Source organism: Dromiciops gliroides, chromosome 2 (genome assembly GCF_019393635.1).
Source record: "Dromiciops gliroides isolate mDroGli1 chromosome 2, mDroGli1.pri, whole genome shotgun sequence".
Lineage (NCBI taxonomy): Eukaryota > Metazoa > Chordata > Mammalia > Microbiotheria > Microbiotheriidae > Dromiciops > Dromiciops gliroides.
This window is the reverse complement of record NC_057862.1, coordinates 33,138,440-33,157,487: the sequence shown is the minus strand read 5'-3', so window position 1 is coordinate 33,157,487 and position 19,048 is coordinate 33,138,440. Positions and strand designations below refer to the sequence as shown.

The 19,048-nt window shown below is 50.6% G+C and overlaps 1 protein-coding gene across 1 annotated transcript in view; it reads right to left on the bottom strand.

The window, feature by feature from the left end:
* Positions 1-19,048, bottom strand: part of PALD1 (phosphatase domain containing paladin 1) — a 96,700-nt gene that overhangs the window by 33,212 nt on the left and 44,440 nt on the right. Inside the window, exons 5-17 of the mRNA XM_043985395.1 lie at positions 18,129-18,293; positions 17,216-17,376; positions 14,788-14,863; positions 14,227-14,378; positions 12,996-13,095; positions 12,698-12,799; positions 8,680-8,799; positions 6,553-6,687; positions 5,983-6,099; positions 5,669-5,851; positions 5,125-5,307; positions 1,212-1,352; positions 716-787 (exon numbers count right to left, since the gene is read on the bottom strand). Coding sequence (XP_043841330.1) covers positions 716-787; positions 1,212-1,352; positions 5,125-5,307; positions 5,669-5,851; positions 5,983-6,099; positions 6,553-6,687; positions 8,680-8,799; positions 12,698-12,799; positions 12,996-13,095; positions 14,227-14,378; positions 14,788-14,863; positions 17,216-17,376; positions 18,129-18,293 — 1,707 coding nt within the window. The remainder of the gene's footprint in view (positions 1-715; positions 788-1,211; positions 1,353-5,124; positions 5,308-5,668; positions 5,852-5,982; positions 6,100-6,552; positions 6,688-8,679; positions 8,800-12,697; positions 12,800-12,995; positions 13,096-14,226; positions 14,379-14,787; positions 14,864-17,215; positions 17,377-18,128; positions 18,294-19,048) is intronic.

The window sequence follows — 19,048 nt, the reverse complement described above, 5'->3', positions numbered from 1 at the left end:
AGCTTCCAGGAAGAAGGAAGTGACCATGCCACTGCCCTGGTCAGACCAGCTTGGGGGATGGGCATCACATGTGAGGGGAGGACACAGATAAACTGAAGAATGTCCTTGAGTCTGTGCCTTATAAAATGTCGGCTAAAGGAACTGAGGATGTCTGGCCTGGAGAAGACCAAGGGGGCACAGAACAGAACCATGGGAAGCAATGGGGCAGGGGGGGTCGGATTTGGCCTTGATGTTTTAAAGGAAAAGCTTCCTCTAACTACCAGAGCTCTCCCCACAAGGACGGCTGCCCCCCACATAGAAGGGGCTCCTCCCTCGGTGGGCGGCTTCTGGCCAAGGACAGAGGACCACATGCTGAGGGTCATGGGAGATTCTCTTGTGGGCATAGGTTGAACTAGACTTTAGCAGAATTCTCTCCCCATTCTGAAATGAATGGCCAGCTTCATTCCTGGAGCCCCCAGACTTTGGGAAGAGAGCCCCCACACACACAGGCCCAGGGACCTTTGTCCCTGGCCTCTCTACCTTGTTGGCTTCTGTTTACGCTTCATCTTCTCCCTTGAATGTAAGCTTCTTGAGGGCAGGGCCTGTCTTTCTTTCTGCTCGTATTTATATGCCCAGCCCTTGGCACAGTGTGTGACATACAGTCACTTGCTGACCTGACTGGGAGGCCAGTCACAAGAGACTGGGCTCCTCTTGGGAGCTTAGAGGGATCACTCACTTCAAACTCTCCCTTGGTGTACTTGGCATCAGGCACGCTCACGATCTCCTCCTCCCCCATCTCGGGGAAGCCCTTGGGGAGCACAGAAAAGAACCGGGATTAGACCTTTCACCCAGCCTGGATGTGTCAGAAGCGAGACTTGAACCCAAGTCTTCTTGGTTTTGCAGCCTATCCCAAAACGCCAGGCTCACTGCCTCTCTGGCACGTTGGCGTGATTTAATCGTTGTTGAACTACACATGAGGATTGTTGACTCTGAGTTGGCTGACCATCCCAACAGACTCTCCTCCCATCCGCTTCTGCTGCCCAGCCACACCCTGGCGGGGTCCTCCCAAGCTGCCTCCCTCTCCCCATGCCAGAGACGCAGGCAGCTAAGGACCCCGGAGCCCCACCCCAGACCCCAAGTATCCTGGACCCTTCCAGCCCTGCCCCAGGCCCCAAGCATGCTGGACCCTCCTGGCCACCCCAGAGCCAACCCCAGACCAAGGCGATACCCACGTTGAGGTGCCACAGGGTGAGGACAGCCACCACCATGGCCGTCGTTGTCCGACCCTGGCCACTCAGGCAGCTGAACACGAAGCTGGTGCTGGGGTCCTTGGCCAGTGCCCCCCTCATCACCTCCAGGAGCCGGTCAAAATCCTGGGGAGAAAACAGACAACAAACTGAGTTGGGACAGGGGGCAGGGGGTCACAGCCTGTGCCTGGACTGTCTTAGATAAGACCCTGAATGCCCAGTCCCCATCCCACCACACACACACACACACACACACACACACACACTCATACACACATATATACACCCACACAAATACATACTTACATTCACACACACATAAACACACACTCATACACACATACCACACATATACACACTCTCACACAAATACACACACACTCACAGGAAGGGAAAGAGTGGAACAAGTACTGGGCTTAGACCCAGGAGGCCGGGGTTCAATCCTCAGCCTTGACAGTGTGAGCCAATTAACCTCTCTGGGACTCACTTTCCACCTCTACAGGGTGAAGACAATCACATTTGTACTTAGTCTCAGAGGGCTATTGGGAGGGAAATGCATTGTCAAGTCTAAAGTGCTTGCTAGAGATGAGTTACTCATCTGGAAAATGGGTAGGAAAGTCTTTGGACAACTAACTGCCTATAAAGTTGTCACAAGGAAAGCTCCGTCAGTTCAATTCAATTCACTTCAAGGAGCACAGATTATTGGGCAGCTAGGTGGCGCAGTGGATAAAGCACCGGCCCTGGATTCAGGAGGACCTGAGTTCAAATCTAACCTCAGACACTTGACACTTACTAGCTATGTGACCCTGGGCAAGTCACTTAACCCTCACTGCCCCGCCAAAAAAAAAAAAAAAAAAAAAAAAAAAAAAAAAAAAAAAAAGCAGAGATTATTAAGGGCACTAGAATGACAAAACCAACAATGGCAGCAGACCTGGCCCTCCAAGAGCCTGCATTCTACAGGAAACCTTAAAAGGTATGGAACTGTGGGTTGCCAGAGCAGGAGACCTGGGTTCAAATCCCAGCTATAAAAGGTATTAGCTCAAGTCTCCTCTCCTCTCTGGGCTCTGGCATCTTCATCCACTCTCAGGGCTGTTGGGAGGGAATCACTTTGTAAACCTTAAAGGGACAAGGAGAGAGATGGGGGCTGGGATTTCAATGGAATAGGGAACTCCTAGGGGAGGAAACTCCCTCTCCCAAAGCAGGTAGACACCCTTTTCTTCCATTTATGTTCTCAGAGAGGTGCTTGGGGCCCTGAGAGATCAAGTGATTTGTCCAGGACTTGTCAAAGGTGGAACTTGAACCCAAATCCTCCTGACTTCAAGGCTGCCTCTCTAACCACTACACCACGCTCTCACCCCGCCCCATGCTGTTCTTATCGTTCAGTCGTTTCAGTCATGTTAGACTCTCCATGACCCCATTTGGGGTTTTCTTGGCAGAGTTACTGGAATAGTTTGTCACTTCCTTCTCCAGCTCATTTTACAGTTGAGGAAACTGAAGCAAACCAGGTGAAGTGACTTGCCCAGGGTCACACAGCTAGTAATTGTCTGAGGTTGGATTTGAACTCAGGTCTTTCTGACTCCAAGCCCAGCACTCTATGCACTGGGCCACCCAGCTGTCCCAAAAGTACCCCTTAAATCTGAGTTATTCTTATTATGCCCGTACATTCACACCTATGCATGTAAAAAAGGACACCAAGGCAGAGAATCATGGGATTTATGAGGGTTAGGGACCTTGGGTTGTGTGTGACCACATAATGTGCATCTGTGAGCACTCACACACACATACACACATACACACACACCACGTGTACATACACAGATAAACACAGGTACATACACTCATCTAAACCCTGCCCCTATGCCAGAGGGTGCAATGCTGTCTCCCCCAGAGGCACGGGCACCCTCCGTCAGTGTCCTCAGGGCCAAAAGGGGAGCAGTGATCTTCCCCAGCCCGGGGCCCCATCACTGGTTCAACTAGCTCCAGCCTCAGTAGGGTCCTTTCCATAGACTGACCTCAGACTATCATTACAGCAAGTGTACAGAAGGTGGCAGTAAACACACAAGGGAAAAAAGGAAAGTGGGGAAGAGGAGATTCTGTATAATCCTAGGACCCAGAGCAGGTCTCCAACTGCCTCTTTTTACTATAGGGACAGGGGCTGGACCTTCTATTTTAACAGTAGAGGGAACTCCCACACAAGGAAACTCCCTCCACTGGAGCAGGTTAGGCCCTTTTCTAGAGTGTGTCAAACTCAGAAATGGAGGCCACCAAACGGAACGTGCACAGGGGTCTCCGCAGAGTGGTAGCAAGGAGAGTCAGCTGAGCTCATCACCTAAACACAGCACAGACAGGTGGACCCCCAACCTCAGCACCTGGCCATAACACCCTCCACATCCCACTCCAGAGATTTGGAAGGAAAGTGAGGACCAGAAAAGTCAGATGCAGGGATGTGCTGGCAAATAAATGTTTAACAACAGCTTCTTCAGGGGGAGAGGGCGTGGGAAATGGACACCCTTTTAAGTTTAATCCACTGAAAATTTAACAATCGGCTCTCAAGTGCTCACCTGGTTAAGTGATTTACCCAACACAGGTAAAAAATAGCAGAACTGGGATTTCAACCCAGGCGCTCTGACTCCAATGCCAACATCTCCCCCCTGTACCATGGCACCTAGGGCAGCTGGGTGGCACAGTGGATAGAGCACCAGGCACAATCAGGAAGACTCTTTGTAAGTTTAGATCTGGCCTCAGACACTTACTAGCTGGGTGACCCTGGGCGAGTCACTTCACCCTGTTTGCCTCAATCTCCTCATCTGTAAAATGAGCTGGAGAAGGAAATGGCAAACCTCTCAAGTATCTTTGCCAAGAAAACCCCAAACGAACACTAATGCATTGTTGGTGGAGCTGTGAACTGATCCAACCATTCTGGAGAGAAATCTAGAATTATGCCCAAAGGGCTATAAAGCTGTGCATACCCTTTGACCCAGCAATACCACTTTGGGGTCTTTTTCCCAAAGAGATCATGGAAAGGGGAGAGGGACCCACATGTACAAAAATATTTATAGCTGCTCTTTATGTGGTGGAAAGGAATTGGAAGTTGAGGGGGTGCCCATCAATTGGGGAATGGCTGGACAAGTTGTGGTATATGAATGTAATGGAATACTATTGTGCTGTAAGAAACGATGAGCAGGAGGAGTTCAGAGAAACCTGGAGGGTCTTGCATGGGATGATGATGAGTGAGATGAGCAGAACCAGAAGAACATTGTACACAGTATCATCAACACTGAGTATTGATCTACTGTGATGGACTATATTCTTCTCACCAATGCAATGGTACAGAAGAGTTCCAGGGGACTCATGATAGAAGAGGATCTCCAAATCCAGGGGAAAAAAAACAACTGTGGAGTATAGATGCTGAATGAACCATACTATTTCTTTTGTCTTTGGTGCTGTTGTTTTTCTATTTTGAGGTTTTTCATCATGTCTCTGATTTTTCTCTTATAACATGACTAATGCAGAAATATGTTTAATGTTATTATGTATGTGTGTGTGTGTATATATATATATATAAAACCTATATCAGATTACCTGCTGTCTAGGGGAGGGGGGAGGGAGAAAAATCTGAAATAGGAAAGCTTGTATAATCAAAAGTTAAGAACTATCTTTACATGTAATGGGAAAAAATAAAATACTTTATTACAAAAAAATAAAGAAATGCCGCAGAAAATAAAAATGTTGGCTTTGACCTTGAAGAAAAAAGAAAGAAAGAAAATCCCAAATGGTTCCAGGAAGAGTCAGACTCGATTGAACAAGTAATAGAGCCCAGACTCAAAACCGAGCCTCTTCTCCCTACACCACAGCCGACCCTTCCCAGCTCCCCCTGCCCAGGCCCCACCCTCATTACCTGCTCCCTCGGGGCACAGAAGTCTGGGATGGGAAGCCTGTGATAGGAGAGGTCCCGCTTCTGGCTGAAAATGTCCTGCATGGTCAGGCACGTCTGGAATGGCTTCTGCTTTTCCCGACCTGGGTGCGACTCTATGCGCTCAGGGGAAGTCAGCACCCTGGACTTCAGCTGGGACTCCAATTTCTGCACGGGAAGGAGGGACACCAAGGGGATTCAGGCAGGAGTTACAGGATCCCAAAGAGACTGGAGCTGAAAAGGGCTTTAGAGATCATCAAGAACAACATCTTCATTTTACAGGAAGGGAAACTGAGGAAGGGGGAGGATGAGGGACTTACCCATGATCACGCAGCTATTAAATCAGGGGAGTCAGTCAGTCAGTCAACAAGCATTTGTTACTGTGTTGGAATTGGAACCCAGGCCTTGTGCCTCTGGGTTCAGTTTTCTTTGCAGTGTTCCTGGATGCCTGCCTCTCTGGGTGGGCGAAGGGCAAGGCTGGCAGGGTTGTAGGGAGGAGGCAAGGCCAGCGCAGGACAGGACAGCTCACCTCCAGCTGCTCAGGGGAGAATGCAGCAGGCCCAGGAACAGGCTCCTTCCGGTTTCCCTGCTCCCGCAGCGTGTAGGTCTGCCCGTCGCACTCCAAGACCGCCTCTTCCCGAAGGTTGATCCAGCTCACCTGCCGGTGCTTCCGCTTGGAGTCAGTCAGGTAAGCCAGGATGCTTCCCATGGCCTGGGGGAGGGAGGGGCCAGGAGTAGGCAGGGAACCTCGGGGCCCCTCCAGGGAGCTGTGTCGAGGGGGTCGGCCCATTCTTATCTGCCACCCAAAGGGGATCCCCTTCCCTCCCAGGCCCGAGCAGTCACCTTGGCGTTGGGCTGGGCCATGCCGTAGATGGGCATCTTGGCTACCCTGCGGAAGTTGGCCACGTTCATCTCTCGGGCGGTGCTGAGCACGTCAGGGGAGAAGGGCTCGTCCGCCACCTGGAAAGACACACGCTCAGGGATCTGCCCTCTTTGTCCCCATTTTACGTATGGCGAATGCGAAGGCCCAAGGATATCCCACATTGCCAGCATCCAGTAAAACAGCTTTGGCTTCTGGCCCACGGCTTTTCCCACGGGGTCCTGCTGGCTGCCTTGGGATATGGAACAGGACGGGGGCTCCTCGGGGAGGGGGGGCGCACAGGGGTCAGAGGATTCTAGATCTTGAGCTAGAAGGGACCTCAGAGGTATCTAGTCCAGCCCCATCAAGCTACGGATGAGAAAACTGAGGCCCAGCAAGGTCAGGTCCAAGGTCACACAGTGGGGGCAGAGCCAACGCACCCAAGCAAGATACGGGAAAGGGAGCCAGGAGGTGCCCTAGAGGAAGGAGGGACCTTCTAGGGAAGGGAGAAAGGAAGAGGAGATGAGGAGCAGGCCAACAGAGAGGCGTCTCACCAGTGCCCACGCTTCCTTGGCAGACAGCTCCCCAGAAACCACCTGCTCCATCCGGTTCACCTTCACCTGCAGCCGATACAGCTCCGGGTGCCCACACATCCAGCGGCTGAAACTGAGGGCAAAAGCCAGGGGGTACTGGCGTCCACAAGACAGAGAGACACTGCGTTCAGGGATGAGGTGAGCGGGCACTGAGCCTAGTCGGACCCGCTCCACTTGGGGTAGCCCCACAGTCAGCTCCCACCCCACCCCAGTACCCCCAGAGACAGAAGGGGTCTTAAGAGGACATCTGGTCCAACCTCATTTTACAAGCTAGAAACTGAGACCTGAAGTGACTTAGGCCACCCACATTAACACCTCAAAAAGCCCAGATCCAACCAAGCCTCTGAGGCCACATGGAAAGTATTCCTCCCAGGGCATCCTGTGGCCTCGGATGCAGCTCACCATCCATCTGTCCACATCTCCCACCCTGCACTGGGGCTCCATCCCGACCCTTCCAACAACTGGCCAACCAAGAGCTGGGAAGACTCCCCACCCCTCCCTCTTCAACACCAAGGTACCCCATGTCAGCTGGCACCAACAAGAAGGAGACAGTGGACAAATAAAAACGGGCAGAGGCGGACCTTGGGTCTGTTCCTCTAGCAGAGTCACAGAGAAGTGACAGATTGGCGAAGCGGGCCCAGGGCCCCATTTCTAGAACCTTTTCAGTATAGAACACACAAACTTTCTAGGACTTGCCCCAGGGGGGTGACAACCCTGCTCTCCCCCACCCTCCCTGTCTAGCTGGCAGCCCCTTAGCTATCTGTCCACTATGCCCCCATCCCCAAACCAGAGCTGGGACAAGCACTGGAGCAGACTGAATAGCTGTGAGAACAGGAGCCCCCTCCCTCCTCTGGTCCAGTCCCATACATGGATTCACATGGACAAAAAACGTCAGCACCTCCCCACTCCTCCAAGGGCATGTCGCACCCTGGGCAATGACCCAGCTTGCCTACCCATAGTCCCAGCTCTGCCCCCATCTCCACTGTAGACATACACTCCCATCGCCCAAACACAGGTCCAAAGGACCTAGCACTGAGAGGGCCCTTCGATGTCATCCAGCCGCCCCCTCTCCTGGGTCCCCACCAGAAGCACCTTCCCCGCTAAAGCTACTTTGTATAAATGTCACATATTTGTCGTGTACATTCATGTTGGCTCTTCATTAGGGCGTAAGCTCCCTGAGGTCAGGGAGCAGTTCTGCTTTTGCTGGCTACACTCAGTGCTCACACACGAGCAAGCACTTACTAAACGCCTCTAACTGCCCACTTGGCAGACGAGGAAGCCAAGGCTCATAAATGATCTGCCCAAGGTCATGGAGCCCGTCCAAGGATCTGCGCCCTCATCTGATGGGGAATATTCCACGTGGCAACTTCTTCCACCAACACAGACGATAACCAGTCTCTGCGTGAGCGCCGAGGATAAGAGGACCCGGGTTCAAGTCCAGACTCGGCCATTTACTGTATGGCCTTGGAAAAGTCACTTTAACTCTCTGGACCTCAGCCTACTCTCCACTATAAAATGAGTGGGTGGACTAGAGGAGCCCAGAGGGTCCTCCCCACTCTCCATCTATGATCCTGTGACTCTAAGGAGTTTCCTAGAACCTGTGGTCTCCAAGCTGGGAATGGCAGAGACAGGATTGGAACCCAGGACTTCCCTAAGTCCAAGCCCAGCACCCGTTCCACTACAACACCCTATCTCTATTCCGTGCCCACACACAGGCTCAAAGGCCACTGGGTCCAACTTCTTCGTTTTAGGCATAAGCAAACTGAGGCTCAGGATAGTGAAGGGAGCCTCCGAAGCAGAATCTGGCCAGAGTACACCACTGACCCACACTGTCCTGGGAGGGAGAGGGCAGAGAAGATTAGGCCCATTTCAAAGGTGGGGAGCCTCAGGCTCCCCAAGGAGAGGTGGGCCGTCTATAATCAGCAGCCAAGCTGGCCTCCCCCCACCTGCACACACCCTCGCACCCAAGACCCGCCCAGCCAGTCCGCCTTCTAGCTGTCCTCCCTCAGGTCCTTCGGGCACCAGGGCCAAGCCTGAACAGAGCTGGTGCCCGAGGGAGGACAGCAGGGGTCCCAAAGGCTCGCTCACCTGCTCATGCAGATAGTAGTTGAAGGCAATCAGGTAGAAGTAGCGTTCCAAGCTCTGCAGAGTCTGCTGCTGCTGCTGCTGCTGCTGCTGCTGCTGCTGCAATTCTTGGCCATCCTTTCCCTGGAGGGGAAGAGAACTAAAGGGAATTAAGTGGCAGTCATGGCGTCACCGAATATCGGGCCTGCAAGGGCCCTTAGAACAAGGAACATCAGGGCCGGGAGGAACCTAGGGACACAGAACATCAGAGCTGGGAGGAGACCTAGAACACAGAACATTGGGGTTGGGAGGGACCGAATAACACAGAGCTGAAAAGGGTTTTAAAGGCCTTTCATTGGCTCCCTGTGGTCTCTAAGATAAACAAAGAAGCTCCTCTGTTTGACACCTTTCCAGGCTCCTACACATCAGAGCCCATCTCACAGTCCCCATTCTAGCCCAATCAGCCTCTTTACTATCCCCCAGGTGCAATCTTCCATTTCCTGATTCTGTTTCTTTGCACGAGCTGTTCCTCATGTCCACAATGCCCTTCTTCCTCAGTTCCTCCTCACAGAAAGCCCAGCTTCCTTCCAAACTCAGATCAAACACCAATTCCACCAGGCAGCCCACCCTGATCTCCGAGTTGCTAAGACCCACCCACCCCAGCCCCAGTGGATGGGGGAAGTGGGACTTCTTCAGATCCACTTTGCAACCTCCAATCCCTTCCCAGGGATCCTCCAACCACCACCTGCAAAGCCCCAGTGACAGGAAGCTGACTCCAGTTGCAAAGGTGGTCCCCAACCCTTTCTCTAAAAGCAAAGTGGGGAGGGGGGAGAGAAGGGCAGAAACCACAGAGAATTTAATGTTTAGAGGGCCTGCGTTCAAATCTCTGCTCTGCAATTTACAGCCCATCTGAAAATGGACAAAACGTTTAACCTAAGCCTCAGTTTCCCCATGTGTAAAAGGAGAGGCTAGGCTAAGTGATCTCCGAGGGGCCCTTACATTTTTAATCCTACAATGATCAGAAATGAAAAATCAAAGGAATTTGGAGAAACGAAGGAAGATTTCTAGAAACTGATGCAGACAGAAGAGAACAGGACCAAGCCAGTGATAGACACAATGAAGTCAAGGCTGTAGGTGAAGCCCCAGAAAACAAGGGCTCCTAGCTTCCTGTTCCCTCTTCTCCTCCATGAGCCTGGGGACCATGAGTGCAACGTTGCAGAGACCCTCAGCCCGGGTCACCCGATCCATGGCTTTTGTTGAGCCACTTTTCTTTGTTAAAATGGAAGGTTCCATTCCTGGCCAGGGGATGGGGAAGAAGGGGAGGCAAGATCACAGAGAGACCATTTTCCAGTGTTTCTCTGACCGCGGTCATGTAAACAAAGAGCGTGACACCAACAAAACCCCGGAAATGGAATCTGGAGAAAGTGGAATGAGCTGCCCTGGCTGCAAAGAAGTGATACTGGAAGGTGGTCTCCCTACCCACCCCCTCACGTCTTTGCAGAGACAGGAGACTATGAATACAGATAGTGGCATATAATATCAGACTTTTTGCTGAACTATTTTCCCTTTTTTATTCTTAGGCAACAGGCATTTATTAAGTGCCTACTATGCGCCAGGCATTGTGCCAAGTCCTGGGGGGGGAAGACTCTTTAGGAGGGAAAGCAGGAAGGGATACATTGATAAAAACACAAGAGACCATCAGACATCTGAAAACAGAAGCCATCAATGAAACTTATTTTTTAAATAGGGGTAAGGTAAGGGATTCCCAGGTGAGGAATTCATACAGGTTGGTACCATCTCTACAACTTACTCAGAGCGATCGGGAGCAACTCAGACACGGGGCCACTACCTGTGCAGGATCCCTGCAGGTTACATTTTAACTTAGAAAACAACACATTAATATTATCTATGTTTTACTGCCCTTTTGTTTGTTTTGTTACGCATTTCCCAATGACACTGTAATCTGGTTCGGGCCACAGCCGGAGGGTTGTGGGCTGCCTGCCACCCACAGGCCCCGTGTCTGGAGATTAAGGGGCACGCCCAGGATCACACAGCCTGTATGTGTCAGAGATGGGATTGGAACTCGGGTCTCCCTAGCTTTGAGAATAAGTCCCAATATGCTACTCCCTACAATGCCAATCTTTATGTTCAAATAAATAAGAATAAGTCCTTTGATGTCCATCTGGGCCATCCGTTTGGCCAGCAAAGTTATGAGACCCACATTGGGAAACCGCTAAGGCTTCTAGCACCAACCCTGACTGGTTGGGGGCCCGGAACGGGTGGGAGGGCAGAGAAGCAAGAGAGGGCCTGGGCTCTGTCCAGGAAGGGTCTGGATTTTGACACCGTCCAGCAGAGCCGGCTGCCTGTCCCACTTTCTCCCTTTCCCTGAGCTTTGGGATACCTTCTTCTATCCTGTTTATGTCAGGAGGCCTGAAGACCCGGTTGGGAAAAATAAACTTCCCTCTCTTCATCCGCCCTCTCCTGTCCTTGTTCCTGCCCTTCCTCCAGGACCTGCTAGTATCCGTGCTGTCAAAAGAGCAACCACTGACGGGAGGCAGGGGGACGGAGATCGGCCCCTCCCCCACGTACCAGAGCCCAGGCAGAAGCCTCTTCAACAACCAGCGACAGACCAGGGAGATGTGAAATGAACTTCCACCTCTCTTCCTCTCGCTTGGGTTTTTGCCAGGGAGTCAAGTCTAGATGGGGACAATGCCGACCCCAAGTCCAAACAGCCTCTATAGACCGAGAGCTGAAAGGGACCTCAGAACCCAACTGGTCCAGCTCTCCCATTTTACAGATGAAGAAACTGAGACCCAGGGAGGCTAACTGACTTGTCTTGGATCTCGCAAGGAGTGTGAGAGACTGGATTTAAGCTCAGGTCCTCCGGATCCAGATCCGACCCTCTTTTCACCGAACCGTACTGCCTCACAGAATGAGACAGCCTCAGATCTAAAAGGAACCTTCGGACATAAAATATCTGAGCTAGAACATAGGACGCCAGACCCAGAGAAGGAGCTTTCTAAAAATAGACCACAGGACATGTAAGCTAGAAGAAACCCTAGAACACAGAATGTCAGACTTGGCAGGGACCTTAGAACACAGAATATCTGCACTAGAAGGAGCTTGTAAAACTAGACCATAGAACATGCGAGCTAGAAGAAACTCTAGAACATAGAACATCCGACTTGGGAGGGACCTTAGAACATCGAATGTCAGGGCTAGAAGGAGCTTGTAAAACTAAACCACAGAACATGTGAGCTAGAAGAAACTCTAGAACATAGAATATCCGACTTGGGAGGGACCTTAGAACATCAAATGTCAGGGCTAGAAGGAGCCTGTAAAACTAAACCACAGAACATGTGATCTAGAAGAAACTAGAACATAGAACATCAGACTTGGTGGGGCCCTTAGAACACAGAATGTCAGAGCTAGAAGGAGCTTGGTAAAAACAGACCATAGAACATGTGAGCCAGAACACAGAACATCAGACTTGGTAAAGACCCTAGAACACAGAATGTCAGAAGAAGAAGGAGCCTTGCTGGCCATCTAATCCAACCCCTTCACTTGGCAGAGCAGAATGTGGCTCAACAGAAGTGTTAGCCTCATAACCCAAAGGTCAACAGATTGGAATAACTCTCTACCGATCAGTATTGCCTTAATGTCACACGGAGTCCCCTCTGGAGCCTTGAAGACTTGGTCAGTGAGTGAGCGGCTCCCAAGACTCGGCCTGGACCTCTCCCAAGCTGCCCAGGCTTGGCTGCGGGCCTAGCGATGGCCTTTGCAGCATCTCCAAAGCAGCAGCCCTGCTCAGCTGAGACAGAGGAGTGGCCAACGAGGGATGCGTTTCTAGGATCACACAGCCTGTCTTCAAAGGCACCTGGGAGTTAGGCGGTTAGTGGGGAGTTTCCATGTCACGCTGCTGAATGTTCCCCCTAGGAGCAAGCTCCCAACCTTGTTGTGAGCTCCTTTCCTGCCAGACTTCCTGCTGCTCCACACAGGGAGGGCCCAACCTTTCTGAAGAGTGATCCCGTCATGCCCTCACCTGCACCTGATCCCGGCTGAGCCCTTCCAACTTCTTCTGGTTTTCAAGGATGGCATCCTTCAGGTTGTACAATTCTGAGCAGGCCGCCAAGGTGTGGTCCACCTAGAAAGGAAAGGGTAGGGGGAAGATAGGGAGGACAGAAGCATTGAGGCACACAGAAAGAAGACATTGAGGGGGAGAGAAGGGGGAAGGAAGAGCCACTCCCCACCCCCATGTGGCCAGTTGGGAGGCCAAGACCCCACCTCCCATGGTCCAGGGTCCACACTCATTCCCTCCTGTGCCCTCGGGGCTCCCTCACCTCCTCCACAATCTGCCTCCCCTTGGGGACCATGAGGATGAAGCTCTGTACCACCTCTAAGTGCTCCGGAGGCTGTGAGTCAGTTTGTGGGGGTGCTGCCCTGCCGGGGGAGGGGAAAAGACAAGGAGATAGATAGACAGCAGAGCCCTTCATTGGCGCCCTGCCCAATTCCTCCCTTTCGGGTCCTGAAGGGGTAGAAGCCCAACTCCTTGATCCTGAGGCCTCCTAACAACACCAAAGTGATCCCAACCCTCAGACAATGACTGTGCAGGGGACAATCTGGTCCGTGGTCCCCCAAGCAGGAAAAGGCAACTCACAAAGCCACCTACCCACAAGCCACCTAGTGCCACAAATACTGAACTGCCCCAGATAGCAGGAGTATTTCCCCTAAATATGGCTTCTACAAGACCTTAGTACTGTCTCCAATCACTACCCCTTTTCCAGAGCACAAATTACATAGTGTACACACACATACACACACACAGCAGCTAGGTGGTGCAGTGGATAGAGCACTGGGCCTAGGGTCAGGAAGACCTACGTTCAAATCCACCCTCAGCCACTTTCTAGCTGTGTGACCCTGAGCAAGTCACTTAACTGCTCTCTGCCTCAGTTTCCTCATCTGTAAAATGAAGATAATAATAGCAGCTACCTCCCAGGGTTGTTGTGAGGATCCATGAGATTTAAAAAATTTGTGAAGCCCTTAGAACAGTGTTTGGCATGTAGTAGGTGCTATAAATGTTAGCCATTATTAGCTATTATCATGTATTTTATATATATATATATATATATATACACACATATACACATATATATGTCGCCTTCCAAAGGTTAACCATGTGACATATTCCAGGGGCAGTCTATATTTAGGCCAGCATGATGAGATTTGATTATATACATATAATATCGAGGTTGTCCCAAAAGTCTTAGTGCAGTTTTAAGCCATTAAAGCTCGGGCTTCTCTCTTGCTTCCCAGCCTGAGCTCCCACCTTGGCCCACAGGGCTGAGAGCCAGGAGGGACTTTAGAGATCCTCTAGTGTCATCCTCTCTCTCAGGTAGGTGGTGGTAGAGCCAGAGCTCAGGCCCCACCCTCAGACCCTGATCCAATGCCCTCTCTCCACACTTCCTCTGCCAGCCCCCCCTCCACTCAGGCAGCCCCCACCCCTGCCCTACCCTCATCCCCCCACCCCACCCCGCCCTCATCCCACGGGTCCTCTGGGACTCGCCCACGTACTCTGGATTCTCGGTCGTCCTCCTGCAGTGAGACAACACTAAGGCGCCCAGGACCATACCCAAGTTGGTCCTGCCAATTCCGGTCTGGCAGCTGAAGAGAAGGGCTGGGGGTGGCCCCAAGGGGTCCCGAAGCGGCAGCAGGCTGGGGCTCTCCTGGAGGTAAGACACTGTCAATCATGCCACACCATGGGCTGAGCAGCCCAGGGAAGCAGGACCCGCCCTGGGCTTGATGGGTCAGAGGATCAAACTATTAACAGCCATCCTTCATAACAGTGGGAGGAGGCCTGAGCTATGGCCTGGCTAGCCAGGGCTGTCCACACCCTCTCCCTGGTCTGCCTCAGTAGGAAAGGTATGAATTTGGGGAAAAGTTGGCCATGATCAGAAATCAGCCTGTGGCCAGGGGTGGGCTCTACTTGTGGCCAAAACCAGATGGGGTCAAGCCACGGCACCCACCCCAACTTTTCACAGAGAAATAGAGCCTTGAGGAGTGGCTTCTGGGGTTCAGACTCCCAGAAATGGCTGCTCCCCTGCCCTCTCATACTTCCCACCATTCCCTGCTTACCCGGAGGAACCCTATGAAAGCATCAAACTGGGCTTCCAGGGGCGCCCCATCCTCTGGTAGGGGCAGTCGATGGTACCTGCCAAGGAAACAATGGCTCATCACTGGGAGGCCACAAGGGGGTGAGAAAAGAGCTCAAGGTGGAGATCCCCATTGAGGAGAGGGGACCAAAAGACCTCTCCAGGTGAGGAGAGGGGGCCAAGATCCACCTCGTGAAGAGAGGGGACAGAGACCCCCTAGTGAGGAGAGGGGACCAAGAGATCCCCTGGTAAGAAAAGGGGACTGAGAGACCCCCCAGGAGGGGAGGGGGCCAAGATCATGTAGAGCTGGAGATCAGAGGAATTAGGGACTAACAGAACCTCAGAAATCATCAAGTCTAACCGCCCCCCATTTTACAAAGGAGAAAACTGAAACCCAGGGAAGGTGAGTAATGTGTCCAAGGTCACACAGCAACCAGGCGGCTGGTGTTTGAACTCAAATCCTGTGGCTCCCCGTCCAGTTCTCTGGGTTATCCCAAGATCTCCCAAAGGAGCTAAGCCCATCCCCTAAATAAGAGGTCTGGCTTTCCCATCGTTAGACAGGCTGGGCCAGTGGGTACGGAAGAAGCAAGGCCACCAACATCTTTCCCAAAGCCTTCGGGAAACTCAGCGAATGGGAAGAGGAGCTCGCTGGGGTTGGGTCATACCCAGATTAACCCTGAAGGGGCAGACACACACACACAGTCAACACACTTGTTTCTGCTGAACTAATTTTCTTTCTCATTCTTTTAGTGTAAGAGATTGCCCAGTGGGGAGGGAAGTGGAGACATCTTCCAAAAGGCGAGGAGTCACTTGGTGGGAGAAAGGAGGATAGATAGGTTGGGAAATGAATGCATTAAAAATCTTTCCGGGCAGCTAGGTGGCACAGTGGATAGAGCATCGGCCCTGGAGTGAGGAGGACCTGAGTTCAAATCCGGCCTCAGACACTTAACACTTACTAGCTGTGTGACCCTGGGCAAGTCACTTAACCCCAATTGCCTCACTTTAAAAAAAAAAAAGAAAGAAATCTTTCCAAAATCTTAAAGCATCAGGCGCCATGGGATATTAGATTTTCTGTATCTGTCTTATCCCCCTACAAGACTTTAAGCTTCCGAAGGCAGATACGATGTTTTATCTCAACTGCATACACCCCCCAGTGCCATAGAGAAAGCAGGTACTTAATAAAGGCTTGTTTAATGGAAAAGAAAAGAAATGAATCCCTATCAAAATAAAAGACATCCATAAAAATCTTCTTTTTAAAATAGAGAAGAATTTTATGTTGTTTCTCACTCTTATCTCTTTCTACTATTACCTTTAGAAATGTTAAATGTTACCCATTTACTAAGGCAAATTCCATCACTAAAGATTTTGTGACCCTCGAAGTTACATAAAATAGAGTGATTGGCAAAATGCCTCCTCACAATTTTCTGCCAGAAGGTCACATCTTACCGAGATCAACCATTGGGGGGGGGGCAGGAAGGGATGTCTAGACCTGTGACCTAATTGGTGTAGGGAACTCTAGAAAATGAATGCAACTTATAGCCTCCTAGTGTTTGAGAAGTTAAATGACTTGTCCAGGGTCACAAACACACTGTCAGTGGTCGAATTTAAACCCAAGGACTCCTGATTCAGAAGCTGACTCACTCTCTACTATAATGTAATGAATGTCTCATTGAAAATTTGAAAAAGAGCTATTACAAAGTAGCTAAGTACTTCTTTCTAATTTTATTGAGAACTCTTCAAACAATGAAATAGAATTCAATTGATGGCTTTATAAATCTCCCTCCCTTTTTGAAGATGGATATGATTCTATTGGTTTGATTATCATCTCTTTTTTTTTTTTGCAGGCAATGGGGGTTAAGTGACTTGCCCAGGGTCACACAGCTAGTAAGTGTCAAGTGTCTGAGGCTAGATTTGAACTCAGGTCCTCCTGAATCCAGGGCCGGTGCTTTAACCACTGCGACATCTAGCTGCCCCCTATCATCTCTTTTTTTAATAAAAATATTTTTAAAGGGGGCAGCTAGGTGGCGCAGTAGATAAAGCACCGGACCTGCATTCAGGAGGACCTGAGTTCAAATCCGACCTCAGACATTTGACACTTACTAGCTGTGTGACCCTCGTTACCCCACAAAAAAACAAAGAGACAAAAATATTTTTTAAAGAAAGAGACAGATAAGGAGGAGAGGGGAAAGACACAAACAATCCCCCATATGGCTAGGGTATCTTAGATATGACTCATATGCATATCCAAACTACAGTAAAGAAGAGGATGGAAATAAATCAGCCCATTATACAGGTAGGAAAATCAAGGTCTTGGGTGAAAAAAGGCCTCCGTGAATCAAGTAGAACTCAGGGAGGGAATCAAGTGGGGCTGAGAGCCCAGCCTTGGGGCAGTGACCACTGGGGCTTGTTACCTGTAGGATGGCAGCAGAAAGATGGGGCGCTTGTACACCTCCTCCGTCACATGGACGTCTTCCTCATTCTGGACCTGCACCGAGTGCGGCTCTTCCCGAAAGTGCTCGATGTCGTGGTAAACATGGTACGTGTTCTCACTCAGCCGGGCAAAGTCATGAATCTGGGCCAGAAAAGGATCAGAGAATCATGGAAGGGACCTTCGTGGCTGGCTTGGAGACAGCTGCTAGCACAGCGGACAGAACTCTAAGCAGGAAGATCTAAGTTCAAATCAACCTCTGCTGGTCTGTTTCATCAACTATAAAATGGAGACAATAATAGCACCCATCTCTAAGGATTGTCGTGAGAGTCAAATAAGATAATATTTGTAAAAAAGCACTTGTCGGGGGGCAGCTAGGTGGCACAGTGGATAAAGCACCAGCCCTGGATTCAGGAGTACCTGAGTTCAAATCCAGCCTCAGACACTTGACATTTACTAGCTGTGTGACCCTGGGCAAGTCACTTAACCCCCATTGCCCCGCAAAAAAAAAAAAAAAAAAAAAAAAAAACACTTGTCAGGGCAGCTAGGTGGCACAGTGGATAAAGCACCAGTCCTGGATTCAGGAGGACCTGAGTTCAAATCCGACCTCAGACACTTGACACTCACTAGCTGTGTGACCCTGGGCGAGTCACTTAACCCTCATTGCCCCACCAAAAAAAAAAAAAAAAAAGCACTTGTCACAGTGCCTGGCACAGAGCTGCTACTGAATAAATGTTTATTCCCGATGAAGTCCAACCTCCTCTGATGTCACAGATGAGGAAACTCATGCATGGCTCAGAAAAGTTAAGAGACTTGCCCAGGGTCACACAACTTGCAGCCACCACACACACACACACACACACACACACACATCCTCCCCCTCTCCCCACCATCACCTCTTTCTGAATGGCCAGCTCCAAGTTCTCCACCCGGACACCTGGACTCGGGCTGCGGAGATTCTCACAAAGGTTCTGCTTGTCCCGAGGCGTGTAAGACACAAAATCATCACCCATGTGCAAAAACAAGACGGGCTCCTCACGTACGCAGAAGAAGATGCACTCCTGCGGAGAGCCCAAGAGGATGGCACCTATCACCACCACTATCATAACCGTCACCCTACATGGCGGCCCTCACCCCAGCATCCTATCACTGTGGGCATCACCCCTGCCTTTGCCCCATCACCAGCATCATCGACACCATCCTCACACTCATCATCCCACCCCCATCAGTGCTGTTATCATCACGATCTTCCTCCCATCGACACCATCACCACAAATGTCCCACCACCATCCCCGTCACCAGCTCAGCCACTGCCCAGCTACACAGTACTACCATAAGACTCTCCTTGTGCTATAGAACTGGGAGTACCCTTTGATCCAGCAATCCCACTGCTAGGGTTATATCCCAAAGACATTCCCAAAAAGAAAAAAAAGACCTATCGGTGCAAAATATTTACAGCAGCTCTTTTTGTGGTGGCTAAGAACTGGAAATCAAGGGAATGCCCATCCATTGGGGAATGGCTAAACAAGCTGTGGTGTGTGATGGTGATGGAATATTCTTGTACTATAGGAAACAATAAGCAGGATGATTTCAAAAAGGCCTGGAAAGACATGTATGAACTGATGTATAGTGAAGTGAGCAGAACCAAGAGAACACTGTGCACAGAGACAGCAATACTGTTTGATGAAGAACTGTGAATGGCGTGCCTATTCTCAACAATACAATGATCCAAGACAATCCCAAAGGACTATTAATGAAAGATACTAACCACCTCCAAAGAAAGAACTGCTATTGATGGAACAGACTGAAGCATGCT